The 17737-nt window shown below is 43.6% G+C and overlaps 1 protein-coding gene across 4 annotated transcripts in view; it reads right to left on the reverse strand.

Moving 5' to 3' along the window:
- Positions 1-232: 232 nt before the first annotated feature.
- CLSTN1 (calsyntenin 1) overlaps positions 233-17737 on the reverse strand; it is a 29420-nt gene continuing 11915 nt past the window's right edge. Inside the window, exons 3-19 of one of the 4 annotated variants that reach the window (XM_064396810.1) lie at positions 16924-16953; positions 15370-15565; positions 13690-13898; positions 13337-13486; positions 13053-13238; positions 11695-11943; positions 10735-10856; positions 9818-9980; positions 8740-8790; positions 6994-7151; positions 6224-6372; positions 5520-5746; positions 5081-5251; positions 4367-4512; positions 3655-3790; positions 3212-3396; positions 233-2568 (exon numbers count right to left, since the gene is read on the reverse strand). In XM_064396810.1, the coding sequence (XP_064252880.1) occupies positions 2374-2568; positions 3212-3396; positions 3655-3790; positions 4367-4512; positions 5081-5251; positions 5520-5746; positions 6224-6372; positions 6994-7151; positions 8740-8790; positions 9818-9980; positions 10735-10856; positions 11695-11943; positions 13053-13238; positions 13337-13486; positions 13690-13898; positions 15370-15565; positions 16924-16953 (2723 nt within the window). In that variant the 3' untranslated portion in view covers positions 233-2373. The remainder of the gene's footprint in view (positions 2569-3211; positions 3397-3654; positions 3791-4366; positions 4513-5080; positions 5252-5519; positions 5747-6223; positions 6373-6993; positions 7152-8739; positions 8791-9817; positions 9981-10734; positions 10857-11694; positions 11944-13052; positions 13239-13336; positions 13487-13689; positions 13899-15369; positions 15566-16923; positions 16954-17737) is intronic. The other 3 variants (XM_064396812.1, XM_064396811.1, XM_064396813.1) reach the window with 3 other exon arrangements.

Below are 17737 nucleotides of genomic sequence, written 5' to 3' on the forward strand. Positions count from 1 at the left end.
AAGCCAAACCGTGGTTCTGCAAGAAGAGAATGTTTACATGTTTAGCTTTTCAGTTGCGTTAGGTACATGTTTTGTAAATAAGAAATAAAAGATATGGACAAATTGTACACAAATGCTGCCAAGTCCTTCTGTGCTTGAGAGCAATGACCATAAAACTCAGGCAAATTAACACTGTTTATATAACTGGATTCTATTTTGTTTCCCTCAGTAAGAAAAAAAAATGCAAACAACCTTTAGAACCAGAAATTTATTGTAGCTTATAGACTTTCCAAACTGACCTGTTACCAATATACACATCTGAAAAGTTATACCCACAGTGGCTACAAACTGCATCAGGACATTACAACCCCTCAGTATTACCATTAAGTCATGATCAGTTTTGGTCTAAAATACAGCAGCTACAGCAACAGTATATGGAAGGATAAGTCTTCTACACATTAACACAGGACAACTGTCAGACATAAGTTAAAAGTTTCCCAGTTTACTTAAAACTAGCAGTTAATTACCACGTAAGTAGTCAAAACCATTTTCCCATTTTAGAAATCTAAAATTTTACATTAAAAAGAAAAAAAAAAAAAACAAAAAACCAAAACCAACCCCAAAAACAGTAAGCTCTGGTGTGGGTTCTTTCCCTCTGCCAGGTCCATCTCTATTTAAAGGCACTCCTCAGCCAGGTTCCCCAGAGCAAACCCCATCACCAGCAGGTGCTCTGGAACTCCAGCTGTACAAACACGTGCTCAGCCCTGGTCTTTCCTCCCTCTGGTGCTCAGGCCCCCCGTGCCCCTCTCTGGCCCTGCACCACACCAGGAGCCAAGGCTGGTGCATGGCTTACCGTGCTCAGGAGGAAATGCAGTCCCAGGCTCCTGTCACAGGCAGAGCCAGTTACTCTTTAATCCACCTCCACAGAGATCAAGCAGAAATTCATTATTCACGACTCTGCATCAGACCAAATAAAGTTAAACAACCCTGCCTGACAGAAAAAACAGCCCCCCCATGTTTGTATCTTCCAGCTACTGCCCTCTACAATCCCAAAGTGGAACTGGGATCAGAAACAACCCAAATTACATGAATTAACGTGATTCCCAAGGTTTTCTGGTTGGATAATTTATGCTACAGTTTTTCACCAGCAGGAAAACACAATTACTAAGTGTAAACAAAGGCTTAAAACAACAACAATCTGTACAAGGGGCTGCAGGGGAGGAGCAGGAGTGTTCAGTGGTATCAGCTACATCCCAAACCCTCCCACTTCCAAATTAGAAAAAATTAACAACAAAAACCCCCTAAATCCCTATCCCTGTAGACTGGTAGCTCGGGTGCTCAGGTAGCCAGGGCTCAGACTCCCCTACACCCAGAGCTGCCTGCAGTGTGCACAGCCCACACTGGACTCCAGGCACTCTCCCCAGAACTACCAGGAGCCACAGCACACAGATCTGCCCACCATGCATGTAGTGTTATTTCCCCAATAACTTAAAAGCCTTCATGGCAAGCCTTAATTGGAGAAAAAATAAAATTAAAAACAAACTGTAGTGCACAGGGGAGCTGAACCTCTGCAGAGGCTCCTAAAGCCTTTACAACTTCTCACAAGCTTGTCTGTTCCCTCTGCAAAAAAAAAAGGAGATGAAAGAAAAGGAAGGAGTTCGAGGAGAGCGGGGCATGAGCACACATGGCAGTCAAGGCCAAGACAGAGTTACTGAACATCTACACTAAGAACTGTGCCCGTGCTCCTGCTGCAGTAGGATGAGACTCGGAATAGTTCATGCTGCATGATTTTTCACTTTAGCATGTTTTAAACCCCAATCCCTGTTTTCACTACCACAAATGACATAATTACATAATTCCAATATATTTACAAAATATTAAAAAGTCTTGTTAATCTTCTACATATTAACCTCATTCTGCCACTTTACACATGCACTAATTCGGGGAAAAAAATTAAAAGAAATCAACAGGCTGAAATGAGCAGCTTTACCCTTTGTCAACAAGCAATCTTTGCATCGTTTAGAAAGAGAAAAAAGGAACAAAGCCAAGTTTGTTTCACTGAGCAAAAAAAGACAGTTCAGAAATTCATGTGCAATGGCTACAGAGCTGTAGAGTCACTGAGCTGAGATGACATGAAGAAAAAAGTGCAAGGTGGTTCCTCACAGAGCGTAAAAAAAATCCAGTCACTGAGGCATGGCTGAAGGAAGAGGTGCTAACTACAACCCTAAACATCAGGAACTAGCTGACAGAACACAAACACGGCTTGTGTGGGGTCAATCTACTGGCCAGAATGAATTTTTTTGTTTTAAACACCATGAATCCTTGGTACCAATGGAGTGTGTTACAGTGGAGTCTTCTAGAGCGGGAACATAAAGACAAAGGGAGCAGCTAGAATCAATAACTGAGGGTAGAGTCATCCCATTCCAGCTGCTGCTGTCTGTTGACATTCTGTTGGTCCTCCTCCTGCTCTCCCTCTTCCTCCTCACTGCTTTCAGACTCTGCACTAGTGATGTCATCTTCTTCTCCGTCTTCACTTTCTTCTTCCTCCTCCTCCTCCTCCTCTTCACTGCTGTGTTGATCCTCGTAAGTCTGTTCAGACAAAAATTAGCTGTCATTACCATACTGGCCAAGATTCTTTCTGCTCTTTATTCAAGGTATTATATTGAGGAAGAGCTAGTGCAGATTCCTTGCTGGATTTAGAAGTTCAGCAGGAATTAGGCAGAAGCAGAAAAGACAAAGGAAGTAGCACATTGTAAAAGAGTTCTGTGATATTGCTGTCAATGCTGGCACTCTACACAAAGTGGCTCTGAAGGGGATCCAGTACTGCAAATTCTACTGCAAAAGGATCTTACAATAGGACACAGAGCATGAAGGTCACACATCTTTCTTGTTCCAAATTTCCTAAAAATTCATCTCAGCCACAGGAGAAGGCAACATCATAAACACAGATGTTCTGGCAATAAATTCCTGCGAGTTTAGACAAAGGCAGGCTGTGTTCAAGGCACTCTGCACATGATGAACACTGGCCTGTAAAATCCCATTCTCCACCATGAAACTCTAACCCCTGAAAGACCCCAACCAGCTGCCCCTGGCATTTGGCACATTTGTTCCAAATTCCCAGGTACTGTCTGCCCTGTGCTCAGGGCTGGTTCTGCTCTCCCCTCCTCCTGTGGCCAGGGGCAATCCCACGGAAAAGGGCACAGGTGGGAAGGGGCAGCAGTGCCCAGGTTACCTCCATGGGGTTCACAGTGATGGTGAGAGCAGAGTCGTCCCAGTCCATCTCGTTCTCCTTGCCCGTGTCCTGGTCCCTCATGGTTCTCTGGTGCGCGGCGCGGATGCGGAACACGCCCAGGATGATCATGAACACCAGGAAGCTGACACACACCACGATCACCACCGTGGCTGTGCTGGGGACAACTGCAGAAAACACAGCACGGGTAACTCTTGCACTGTGCCAACAACTCCTCCCCTGCCCTCACCTGCCTGGGGAAATGGCTTTACACAAGTATTTTGTGTGTATTATTACATTTCATATCTATTACACAAAGGCAGTTTGTCTACAGGCACTTAAAAAGTCAGTAGGAAAGTAAGAACTAGGCCTCATTTCCTTAAATATAATTACATCAATCTGAAAGACAAAAAACCAGCTCAACTTCAATGGCTGAGAATCCTTACCTGAAAAGGGATGAGGGTTTGCCAAGTTGTGCCCAGAGAGATCAACAAAGGAATGATGCACTGGGTGAATGAACTGTGGCTGTGCAGCAATGTGATTGGCATGTTCCACTGGGCTGGCTGTGTGGATAACATTCACCTAGAGACAAACAGAAAGTGTTAAACTCCAGAAACCCAATAGTTTAATTCTGAAGATATAAAAATGAAGAGAAAAAAATTAACATTTTAGTGCTTCTAATGCCACTTTCCACTGTACTTCTACCTATTTGATATAAGCATGGTAAATAATAATTAACCTGTACCCTGCTGCAGAGTAAATGTAATTTTAGCCTCTCTGTGCTTTAACATAATCCCTTAGTATCAGAAATTTACACATCACAAGCAAAACAACCAAGGGCTCAGCACACCCATCTGTGGCATCCCTGGAGTGACACACAAAGGCCACTCAGCTCTCTGGGTAGCACCACTCTCACTCCATTTGCTAAATTAAAAATCTGTGTTTTCAATGCAACCTTCACACCTAAATTAACCACACTATTTCTTCTACAAACAACTTTATTTCAAGCCGAAACACAGGACTAAACCCACATTTCTGTATAAAATACTGCCTGAAATGGCCGCATTTCCTAAGACTCATTTACAGGACAGCACCTGAACCAATAACTGGTCAATTGTGCATCAGCTGGGGCAAGGCTGGCCCCGGGCAGGCACCCACCTCCACCTGGAACTCGTTGCTGACGTAGCGGCCGTTGAGCTCGGAGCAGAGCAGCCGGAACCTCCTGTCGAACAGCGACGCCGCGCGCCAGTTCCTGTAGCGGAGCAGGTGCAGAACCTCCTCGTAGTTAGCCATGGTGTCCACCCCTGTGGGACACACACAGCTCAGCAGCTGCTCTGCCAAGGACTGGCACGGCTGCACAGCCCAGACAAATGCTACTCCAGTGCTTCACCTCAGGTTTCTTGGGTTTTCAAGGATGCAGAAAGGGTAACACCACTGACACACACGTGGGGCTCCACTGAAATCCTGTGGGTTGGTTTTGTGGTAAAACCCTAAACCCAGTGAGGCTTTGAAAGGATTCTGGGAGCTTTTCTAACATAATAGAAAAGAATGATGCATGCTCCTAGGCACTGGAGTACCCATGGAAGGACAAGCCTTTTCTGGGGCAAAATCTAACTGGCAGTTCCACAGTGCAGAGGTGACCTGCTATTTGGAACACAGTAAAGAACAGAAGGAAGGTTCTAGAATGCTGTATTTTCTAGAACCACAGCTTCCCACAGAATTGCTGTGCTTGGAATCGTAAAGGTAGTCCAAGCTTGAAATTCTAGAAAAAAATGAACTATTTGGAGTAAGGTGTTACAAACCACCTCTCTAGACCTGCTCCCTTTGTCAGTCCCTTCAGATCCTCCCAAGAGCAGCAGCAGGAACCCCTACCTGTGATTATCATGCCCAGGTTGGAACTGCTCATCTCAATGCCTTTCTGCTGCAATCGTGTCATGTCAATCTCCAGGCTCTCTTGTTCCTGATTTAGTTCCTCTCCCAGCACTGTCACCTCACACATATCCAGGTTGTGCATGATCTCTTCAGATACCAAAGACTCTTGAACTACAAATCACAGAACAGAAACACCAGAACAAATATTAAAATCTAGGCCTGAGGAGAACAAGTATTCACAAAATAATGATTTAAAAAATAAAATACAAAATACAAGCAAGGGATGTTCACACGAGGATAACAGCCTGGACCTATCATCATTTCCAGGTAAGCTCCTGTTAGCCCAGAGGATCTGCAGCATTTTTCCCTTGCAGGGCTCTGTGTGAAAAGCCCACAACCCCCACAAGGGGAGCACTGAGCAGGGGCCAGGGGCTGTCACCTGTGGGATCCTCGTCGCCGTCCCCCTCGGGCTGCACCTCGCGGCTGATGGTGCTGATGATGCGCAGCTCCGGGAACAGCGCCACGCCCTCGGCGCTCTCGAACTCCGAGGCAGAGCGCGCAAAGTGGTTGATGCCACTCAGGCTGATTTTTGGTTCTTCTGGCTGCAGGACCATGACATAGCCCTCCACGGAGGGAATGGAGACACAGGCCTCTTCATTGAAACACCTGAGAGACAGGAGCAGGCAAGGTGGTTATTTCAGAGGCAAGCACAATTACACACAGTAATTGCTTTTCACATTTTTGAAAAGCTGTCTCAGACCCAAGAGTCTTAGATAAATTCATCAGCTGCCCCGGAAAGTATGGAATAGCCACCAAGGGAGCAATCTCACAATTAATTTTTACTTACAGTTACCATTTGGCCTCATTTCCACATTTTGACTTAGAGCCACAGGTAACCCCTTTAATGAAGCTGTGACACTGGAGACACTCCCAGCTCTCTGGCAGTACTTTCCTCCCCATCTTACACACTCCCTACTCCATTCTGAGTCAGAGTGCAGAGCACTGGTGCGGAAAACATTCACTGTACTGAAATGTGGGATGGCCACACAGCCCAGGACTCCTCTGTCTCTCACAAGTGAGGTCCATGAACACCAGGCTCCAGCAGCCCTGCACAGGGATGCTCCAGCTCACACCAGGACATACTTGACAGTGCTGGTGATCTTCAGCCTCCGAATGCCAGGAGTTGGGAACTGGCGGGAGTTCAGGTAGGAAATGTGCTGCATGGCCTTGTCAACCCTGTCAATGTCATCCCCCTCGATGGTCAGCGTGGACTGGCTCGGGTTCATGTGGACCTGAAAACAAGGCAGAAAACCATAAGAGAACACCCAGCTGAGTGACATGATCTGGCAATTCAAACTGGAGTTCAGCACTGGTAAATGCAGGAATTGCAGCCATATTCAAAACAACAGGGTCATTATTTCCCAGCCTTGTGCACACACTCTGAGCTCCCTACTCACTGCCTTACCCCAGTGCAATGTATTTGTGTTTCAATCTTTAAGAAATAATCTAACACATATCACAGTTCTGGCTCTAGTAATACAGAAGAGAGACAGTTAACATATAAGAGAAATTTAGCTCTGTTCACACAACCCTGCTACTGAAAAAGCCACATAATCTCATTTTATGAAGCTGCTTGTTAAAGATCTCTTTTTAGAAAATCTGCACAGCTGATAAAACACAGGCCTACAAATAAGCAGTTTCTCTTCAAGACTTAAAAGACAGCAAAGTAACTTTTGGTTCTAAGATCAGGTTTATACAAGAAAAATTTCCTAGTTTTATGTAATATTAATGCAGAATGCAACAAGAGATGAGCTTGTTATATCTGGGGCACCCTGTTAATGCTGCCAGTAAAACTTGTAACTCTGATCAGGGAAGGAATATTCACATTGCCCTCTGTTTATATGCAAATTTACCTTCACACCTTTGCCAACACCATCAGCCATCTGCAAATCCAGCCCCTCTTTGCAGGTATAGAGGCAATCAATCACCTTCTTGTTCTCCAGTTTACCAGAACGGATCATCAGCCCTGCCAGATTGCCTCGGAAAAACTGAGCCATGCGCAGTTCGCCACCTTCAAAACACCAGGGAGGAAAAATCTTTACTTGTTATGACTCCTTCTGCTTTCTCTTTAGTAAAACAAGTATGCCAGCTGATACACACAGTATTTTACACATGCGGGTTAGTTTTCATCCATTCTGGGTGTTAACCTTGTGATTATGGTCAGGCATAAAGAAAGAATTGAACAGTTCACCATGCACGTGGCATTCAGACAGCTGTGGCCACCTTGAACTGCCTGTTCCATGACAAACATCTCAAAAGAAGCCCCATACAGCGAGGTGGTGCTCAGAAATCAAACACAATGGGATGAGCCATGAAACCTGACTCTTCTGAGGTAACACCTCCTCCTACTCAGGACACAGGGCAGCATCCCTGCAGTGTGAGGGATCTCCACCTAAACCAGCACTGCAGGTTCTCCCTACACTGCAAGGGGAGAAAGGAGCTTTGCAAAGTCACTCAGCTCATTCTGAGAGAGCTGTCCAAGAGTTACCTGCCCCTCTAAAGGTGCCATCTTCTCTGCAGATTCCAGTGAGCAGTTTAAACCCAGATAACTCAGCTAAGTCTGATAAGGGCAACCTAACAAGCCCTTTATTCCTCAGTGGTTTTGAAGGTGATGTCACAATCATCAGTTAGTCCATCTTGCTAAATCCTGAGCAACCTGATTTTAGAAAGATGTCTAAGCTTGTTTTAGAAATCCTACGTGATAAAAGATTCTTGGTACAACTCAAATATTCAGTGGTGAAACGTCTTGTTACAAATTATACAATTTTCATATAGCTTCAGCTTCTGGACCCCTGGATGCTGCTCCCTCCTTGCCAAATTAAAATGTGATGCACAGCCAGAAACCTCTTGCCAGTTACATCCAGACTATTCCAGCAATTCTTAATCTTTACAGGAAGGGTTGAATTCACTTTTTAAAATATACACTGATTTTAAGTAGCCTACCTCAAGACACAAAACCCATTGAACTATCACTAAAATATGTCATGAGGAAATAACCCTGTATTAACTCTGAAATACCTGGTAGTCCATTCACAATTAGAATTTTATATAAATATCTGACCAAGTGAGTACCCTCTGTAAATTACAGGTCTGTCTTTATGAGCAGCCTGATCTAAATATGAACTCAGTCTTGTTCTGAGAGGGGAGCAAAGGTACCTGAGTTCCAGAGGTCCTGCCCAATGTACTGAATAAATTCTATAATAAAGACACATACCTACATGCATAAATACATACATTTATATAGGATGATGTGTGTTTATGCTTTAACAAAACTGGATGAAAGAGGTTATAGCTGATATGTTACAACAGCAACTTTTTTCACCACTTCACTGCAATCACAACCGTTGCAGATTTGTACATGGAAGAACATTTGGATGCAACCAAAAAAATACCCAAATCAAACAAAAAACCCCAAAACCAAGCAGAAGTCAGCTGATGATGCTCTGCAAATAGAAGCACAATGAAGACACAAGCCTAGGAGAGGATTATGTGAAGGTCAATGGCCCGAATGCAATGCCTGCATTTCATGCTGTGTGCGAGATGAAGCAATGTCTTGGCTTAAAAATGAAATAAAACAGTAGGGAAAAAACTCCAGCAACCTGCAGAGGTCTCGGGCACAGTTTCATTGTCATTTTCACTTCCTGTATATTCTGTAGAAAAGCAAGACAAAGAATAGGACAATAGGGAAAGGACCAAGAAGTTACAATTTGGCAAATCTCAAATCCCAGAAAATACAAAGCAGCACATCCCCCAAAGCTTGCTCATATTGGACCCAGCTCCTCAAGGATTATGAGTTCTTGGAAACACCAAGAGCTGCAGTGCAGGGGAAGACACATCACTGTGCTGTTACAAGGAAACCTCACACAAACCACCTTTAGTAGGACAACACAAGCCTAACAACTGGCTCCATTTGAGGGGAAATTAATGTGAGATCCAGACTAATACAGTACATCACAAGGTATTGTAAGCTGATCAAAAGAAGCCATTATCAACACAGATTCCTTAATCAATAATAGAATCACAGGTATTGAGCAGTCAATTTATCAAATGGAAGCACTAAAAATGAAAATTGGCTTTTATTTTTTTTAAATAAATGTTAAAAGAACTTCTTCAGAAGGATAAAATCTTTTTCTCCTTGGAGAAGAGCTGTATATATAACTTAGAGCAGCCTAAATGGAGCAGACAATAAAGCAGATGTCTATTTTTGTAAGCAGAAATGGTAAAATACCCAAGAGATAGCACTACTGTGCTGCTCTGCAGAGGTGTCTGCTGGACAGGTTTCCATTGATGAGAACACTTTTCCTACAAGATGCTTTTCAACCTACTTGAAATGAGGTGTTCTGCTTGGTAATCTGAAGTATATGAGGTATTGTTAGAACTGCTATTAAAAATAAGCTAAGAGTATTCCCCATGGCCACCACAAAAATCACGTTGATGGAATACAGGCTGGTGAGCAGCCTTGTATTTCACACACCTGTGGCCAACGAGAAAACAAACAAACACTCCTGGAAAAAATGGCTCAGAGGAAATATGTGATACCAGCTTGGAGCAAAACCCATCTGCAAGAGGCAAAACAAGTTACATTCATGCACTAAAAGACCTGCTGGGTACTTCTAGATAACCACAGAGGTTTCGTTAAAGAAGTTAATTAAAGTATTAACAGTTGTCAATATTTACCTTGCCAGCATGCTCCAACCACCAGCTGTGTTTCTATCTTGGAAGGGTGCAGTGGGTAGTCCTCAGTGACTGGGAAAGGATCGTAGGAAACCCCATCCACGTACAGAGACACCGCGGGAAACTCAACGTTGACAACGTAGTGGTGCCACTCTTTGTCACACACCTGAGCACACAGAGTTTTAAACATTCTGTCTTTTTTTTCCCCATTACAGTTCAGTAACTGATCTGGTGCCATGTTTTACATAAGCATACATGCAGATGTACCAACGACCTACAACACAAGCCTGTACAGACACAGATGATCTTTCACACACATGGCACACATCTGAAAAGCAAACTGACTGCCAAACATTAATAAAAAGTTTCTTTATTCTGCTGCCAATACAGGAATCTGCATGTACTTCCTTTCCTTTAATTTTTATATTAAATAACAGCATATTTCAATCTAAAAATACATATCTACATGCATGTACATCCTGAAGTACTGTTATAAGATAACCTTACTTGACAAAGGACAGGTATTTGCTGAGAGAAACTGTTAAAAAACCACGACTATTTATCACAGGTCTCAGGGGGCTGAAAAAATGTCACATGCTCAGAAGTACTTGAATGCTATAATCAACCTGGAATAAATACCTCCTGTTTTCTCATGCACTCCACCTGAGAGTGCCTTTAGTGAAGACAACTAAAGAGACAAGAGTCTCACAGCTGTAAGACTGACGCTGTATTTTCTACTTTATATTCAAGATGAAAAGCTGAAGCTGAGCCTGCCACCTGATCACAAGTAAAGCAAGCACTGCTGGGCTCTGCAGAACAGGAGTTGCAGTGGCAGGAAGGATTTATTACCAAGTACAGTGCCAGGGCCGTTAGCCCTCGTGGCTGCCACTGGCACTTTGGCAGGCAGCCCCCAGGCTCACCTGGCTGAGCTTCCAGTGGAACTCGGCGGGCTGGAAGGACGCTCCCGGGGAGGGCTCCTGGCGGAACAGGAAGACCAGGCGGCAGTTGTGCACGTAGAGCGCGTAGTGGTGCCGGCTCATATCTGCGGTCAAGGACAGCGTCACCTCCTGCACCCCACCCACCAAACAGCCACTGCAATTCCACTCCCGAACACCACAGCCACTGCAGGCAGTGATCGATGCAGAAGGAAATCAGGCAGGGCAAGAGGAACGTAAAATATCTGCAGCAGTAGTGAGGGCAAACACTCGTGAAGAACCCGTGAGGCTGCAGAACAGACAGGGAAGTCTCTATCCAAACCCAACCTAAAGCAAGGCACAGCACTGAACAGCCAGAGATAAACCTGTCAGCCCGAGAAAAAGAGCTCTACTTGCAAACAGAAGAGCTTTTTTGGATACAAATGGCAATTATGGAAATAGGGTTATCACATTTCCTTCTTATTAATGGCATTTTCCAAATTATTGTTTCTGTGTCATAAACAGAGAGTGAAATTATACACAGAATAAAAAAAAATCATCCCTGGAGAAAGAGAAATTAAATCCTCCTAAGGAAAATAAAGATACAGCAGCAAATGCTGTCACTAGACCTGATATGTGTGTCTTAATGTTTTTAGGCAGCATCAAGAACAAGGCTATCTTTGGAGATGCAAACTCGAGGCTGCAGTGCCAGAATAAGTAATCTACCACAGTAAAAGAAGTGCATAATGTAAACTGAAATAGAAGTAGAAAAATAAGTCTGCCCAATCTAAAGCTACATAATCTAAGGCTGAGCCTAAACATAAGCACAACAGTGATTTTTAAAGTCAACTTCATATAAATTCCAAGAAAATCTTAAGGCAGAGAAAACACTGTCACGTGTGCTGTCAGAGCACATAAAAAACCAACCAACCAAAAGGACTGTTTATAATTGAAGTATTGACAAACCTGTCTTGTCTGAATTGCACAGAATTGTCTCTTTCTCCTTGGTTCCGGGCCCGTGCCTCATCCACACTGAAATCATGAAGGGCTCTTTCAGATTGACTGTGACAACACCATCTGGAACCTTCACAGCCTGCGTGCCGTTAAACTCGAAGACCTGGTCGCTGTCGTGGCCATTATCCGTGGGCAGCCCCACAGTCCAGTTAGCAGCACTGCTTGGAGGGGGGAGCAGCTCAGCTGTGCCAGAAGCAGCACCTACAACACAAATGCTCAAATGAAAACACAAATTTAAAAGACCACCATCGGTTTCAAATTCAACTGTTTATCTCAGCACTAATTTCTCAGCACCAACTGCCAGGATTATGCACTACCATCACCCAATTCTCCTTTTACACAGTGTGGCACTAATTACAGGCATCTAATACCATGGTAACTTCCACAAATTTCACTTCTGGGTAGACAACTAATCTCATAATAAGCAAAACATTTCAACCTCCACAGCTATAGAATGTGATTTTGCCTCCATCTCAGGAACCCTTTCATTAATGCCCTTGTCCCTCAGCCCCAGGAGCACGATGCCTTTGTCTGGACACTGCACTCAGCTGTGAGACCAGAAGGGGTCCAGCTGAAGAGTGCACAAGCACCCCCTCCCAGCTCACTGCCTGCTGACAGCACAGGCAGCAGCAGGTACCCTGAACGTCACACTGACCTCAATCAGGGAAGAGCTCAGCAATTGCCTGGGTCTCTGGGGTTACATGCTACTCAGACTTTCAATTACTTTCAACGGCGGTTGAAGACATAAATCGTGAGTGATAATTTATCCTGTAATCTCAATTCTTCCATATGGCTACAAAGGATTCACTGACTTTTTGTAAGACCTTTAACTGCAGCATAAGTGGATGCCAAGGGCATTTATTCCTAGGGCAAGCATGGTACAAATATAACTGATCCAAGTTAACTGTTTTTTTTTTCCAAACCACTCTTTTTTTGTTTTCTCTAGTTTTTAGTCATGTATTTCTCAGATTGCAGCCATTACATCCATCATGCTCAGAAAAACTGAGGCTTTAACAGCTATACCCTTCCATACAAATTCTTCCAGCTCTTGAACACAAATCTCATGCAAGGGACATTATTAGTCTATGTAAGACAGCAGAGAGGCAGAAGAAAGAGATTCTTTACCACATTTGAGAATTATTGTAGAAGTCACCTTCAGGCAATTTCATGCCTTTTGCTACCAGTGGGGAAATGAGTTGAAGGAAACTATGTGCAAATGAAGACCAGATTGATTTCTGGTCTGACCTAAAATTCAAAGTAAAACTAGTCAGCAAGAGAGAGCACTTTTATTTTAACAAAAGCCTTCTTACCACAGAGCCTGTGGATGGATTTCTCAGAGTAGGTGTCTCTATCACAGCCTTTACCAATATGGTTGGTTTCTAGTTCCACCGTTGCTTCAACTGAGGTTATTGGCTCATCACATGTCTCCAAATGCATCCCAGGGAACAGAGCCAAGGAACCAGTGCCAGGCTCATATTCTATTCTTTTGCTCCAACCTGAAGAGTTATCCAAAGAAACAATATTAAAGATCTCTCGTGTTTAACTGAAGGTATCAGCAAATGCCAAAAGCAGAGAGGAAAGACAGCAAACTAACCTTGCCAGCCAGGCTTGCACGTAGGCTTAATGCTAATTTTAACCAACACATCCTCAGCAGCTCTCTTCTTCCCACAGTCATAGGCTGTTACTGTCAGTTTATACTGGTGTTCTTTACCATAGCTTAACTTTTCTGTGTTTTTTATATAACCTGACACAGAAAAAAAGGCAATTGTCAGACATCAAGACAATTCTTCAGGGTCACTACTGCATAAATTGCAGCCAGGTACCATCTATGTACTTCACACAGACTTGAACAAACTCATGTGCAAGGGAATCAGCCTGCAGTGACTTTGCAGTGGCAGCCTGCTGGCCCCTGCTCTGTGGGCGGCCAGGGCCAGCTCCGTGCCTCACCGTCCTTGTCGATGGCAAAGGGCACGTCCGGAGTGACGATCTCGTAGCTGCAGATCTGGCTGAACTGGGGGGAGCAGTCTGCATCCACGGCCTCCACCCTGAGGACGTTGTCGTACCTCTTGCCCTCGATGACCGTGGCCTTGTAGGACTTCTCCTTGAAGACGGGCGCGTACTCGTTCACGTCGTTCACCTGGATGTGGACGGTGGCCCTGCAACGACACGCGCGGCTCCAGGGACTGCACGCCCTGCTCCTGCCACACTGCACGCAGCAGCTCCCCCTCTGCCAGCAGGGCCACTGCAGCCTTTCCACCTGGCAGCTCTGACCCTGCACTGCTCCTGGGCAATGGGCTCCCTCCAAGCAGCCTGGACCACAGAACACACCACTGCAATGAAGGTAAATGGCATTTGTACTACCACAGAATAGCTGCTGCAAGAATTACACAAATAGGTCTAACCAAGGAATAAGAAAGGAAAACCTGTGTTGAAGGTCTGTTTCCTAGGTACCTTAAACAAGGAAAAAATCTGCATTTTACATCTGCCTCTTTTTCTTCCAGTCCACTTACTTCCATGAATGTGGAGGTTTGGGGTTTGATTAATAGGAATATTTGTACCCAGTTCTGAATGACTGTCACTTTTCTCCTGCTCAAAGAAATGCTTTTAGGGTATTACAGACCCTACCAAATCAGCTTCTTTTTCACATGAAGCCATCCTTCAGCATTCCAGCTCTCAGAAAAAAGCAACCACTAATAAACCAAACAATCTCAACTATCCTAACCAGGAAAGCAGTGGCTGTTTCTCCAGTGTATTGCTATACAACTCAGTTTTGTTTTATATAATTCAGTATGTTTTGTTTACTACCACTGGTTATTTGCAAATAAAAGTAAAATCATTGTATAGTTATAAACAGCAAGGTTTTGTTTGTCACCAAGCCGACCTCTGCTACTCAATTCCTCATCTTATTTATGCCCCTCTCTGCTTCACACAACTGCTCATCTCCCACATGCTCTGCAGATGTTCACACCAGAGTGTCAAACAGTTATTCTCAAGTAGGTTTTCTAGAGACCATTTTATATTGTGGTTTTTGCTTAGATAAAGATAAGCTAAAGGCTGCTTTGTTCCCATTCTTTAATGAAGGCAGAGATGAGCCCCATGCTATTGATCTTGGGTTCTCTGGTGGGGCTGTCTGGAAATGATAGAAACATGAATGCTTTGGCATTTTTTTAATCGACTGACTTCTTGAAACAGTTTTTTGGATTTAGAAACTGAATTGCAAAAGAATGTCCAGGCCTGGTACCCTGTTGCAAACTCTACCTATTCAAGACAGATTTTAAGTGAATCAGCAGCTTCCCTGCTTCTATCCCCACCTGGTTTTCTACTGTAAATCCAGAGACACCAAGGGATAAAGCAGTACCACATAAGATACAAAAGAAGGGGTGTCCAAGCAGCCCATGTCCATGTTGCTGCTATTTTTATCACTATTACTGCCCTGCTTGAGCAGGGAGGTTGGACCAGATGAGCCAGTGTGGTCCTTTCCAAGCTGACCCTTTCTGTGGCTCCATGAAAAGCCTTCCAGGATGAACACTTGGTTCACATTTACTCTCAATACACAGACCATCAATCACCACACGCAGAGACCCCTTGGAGCCCAACTTCCCCTCGGCCCACCCCAGACTGACTTACTTGTGGGATTTTTTTGCATTTGCTCCATCTGGTCCCCTGCCACAGTCGTAGGCCTGGATGGTGAACGTGTAGTCCTTCTGCAGCTCACAGTCGAGCTTTTCCTTCGAGCGTATTATTCCCTCACCAGTGGATTTATCCACCACCACTGCTTCAAAGGGAACATTCTGCCCGTGGATTTTAAATCCACAAATCTCACCTACAGAGTTAAAGTAAAGATAGGTTAGAACTGGTCAACACGATGATGCATTTTTAAAATAAATGACCAAATATTTTGCAGCCAGGGGTTTGTGAGGGTCTGTGGACAAAGCAAGAGCATTGTGCTTTAAAATGGGTGAATTCTGGGAACTTTAGTAAAAAGAAGCAAACGTCTGCCTTCCAAGCAACTTGTTTACTTTGCATCCATTCATGCAGGAGTACAAAAGAGAAAAAGAGAAATGTAGACAGGCATTTCACAGGAGTACTTGAGACAGCTCTAGGGCAAGAGTAGATCTTATGTGAGCATACAGCCAAGGCCACTGGCAATATCTTCTATGCCAAGCTACTGGCAATAGCTGGGCAGGTGGTTTACTTTGACCAGAGCAAGAGGTTAAAATGCACAGTTACAAGTCAAGGGATGAAAAGGCTTCGAGTACAGGTTCAGCACCATAATTACAGAAATTCTGTCAACAGATCAAAGGACAAAGTCTTCCTGTGCAATGTACCTGGCTAAAATCAGGGAATCAAAACAAACTACTGAATGAGAAAGGTAGAAATACCAACTTCTCAGGCATCCATTTCAACAGCTATCTACTAACACAGGCCAAATGTTAGTCAAGGAGGCTCTCAGGAAATGTTTTAGAAGGCTTTCCTTCTAGTCAAACTCTTCACCCTACAAACTTGGAAGAGAAGTCCCCAGCACATCATTTTTAACACATCACGACGCTGGCTGGCACAGCTGGGTGAGCCCAGCACACTACAAAAGCCACTCAATAAACTCTTTGACCACCTACACTCTGCTTTTACCTCTGCAACTTGTTGTATTTTGCTGGGGATTTTCTTACACCAACAAACCCCACTATTTTGCTATTAGAGTTGCAGTGGTTTCTTAGTAGCAACAACACACTCCTAATGAAAACATGTCTACAGGTATTCAAAAAAGGGGGTGATTCATATTTTAAACCACTGAAGTCAGTCCTGAAGGGTGTGCACTGCAAGAAGGTGCTGTAATGCTTCAGCACTTCAACATCACAAAGCATGTGGAAACTTGAGCTGTCCCAAAGAAGTGATCTACAAGTGAAAATATCAGAAAATGCTAATTTTCCCCAAACAACTTCTTCAGTGTCCACACAATAACCCCAAATGGTTCAAATGGATGTCTGATTTACAGATATTTCTAACCAAGGGTTTGGTTACATAACACTTTTTATCAATATATTTTAAAATAGAAAAAAACTGGGAGAATAAATGGGACAAAAGAGCATGACAGGATCTTCTGTTTCAGTGCTGATTCCCCATTTCATAACCAAAGTTAGTAGGTTAATATTCATAAAAGGGATAGAAAGAACCCTTTATCACCTTCTTTGGTGACTGTCACCTCAAAACTCTCTAAAGGGAAAAAAGACAAACCCATGTCAGTAAAGGAAAGGTTGAATGGGAGCAAATAAGGAAAAGGCAAAGATGCACACATTACACAGAAAAGCTTTGGAAAAACTGTATTTTAAAATTCCAGCGGTGATTTGCTGTAACTGTTACAATTTTAGAGTTTTAGTTATGGTAAATATGATTTAATCCTTTAATTCCAGGTTTTCATTTGGAGAATTTTGAAATATTCCATACGATCAACACTTTGTTTTCTTTTTTTAATAGTACCAACTGCTAAACAAGATATTTCCAAAACTGCATGTTGATGAATAACTGCCTATAAAGTAGAATTTATCTGAATTTATATATTATTCTGTATAAAGTATTGCCATAATTCATGACTAAAAAATATACACATTAAACTGTAATCCTGAAGAACACAAGTTTTAACTTAAGGAATGTGGAGGGGAGCTATATGTTTTTCCTAGCAGGATAGCATCAAATTTGACACAAAAATGAATGAAACGCTATTGGCAACAAAATTTCCTCTCAGGTTTGCTACCAGCTAAGCAAGTGAGCCACGGATGGGACAAGAGCAAAATCTGATTGCTTACAGTGCCATCTCCTCTACAGGACACTTCTTTTCCAAGAATCCCCCTCCCACCTTGCCCGTGGCAGCTGGGGCTGGGGGCATCAGCACTGTCCCACCCCAACAGGGAGAGGGACCCCAGGGCTTGATGGATCTGGGGCATTGTTTAAAAGAATCTACAGAGATTCTGCGAGATCCTTTTCAAAGCTCTCCACGTAT

This window comes from Passer domesticus, chromosome 22 (assembly GCF_036417665.1).
Source record: "Passer domesticus isolate bPasDom1 chromosome 22, bPasDom1.hap1, whole genome shotgun sequence".
Taxonomy (NCBI): domain Eukaryota; kingdom Metazoa; phylum Chordata; class Aves; order Passeriformes; family Passeridae; genus Passer; species Passer domesticus.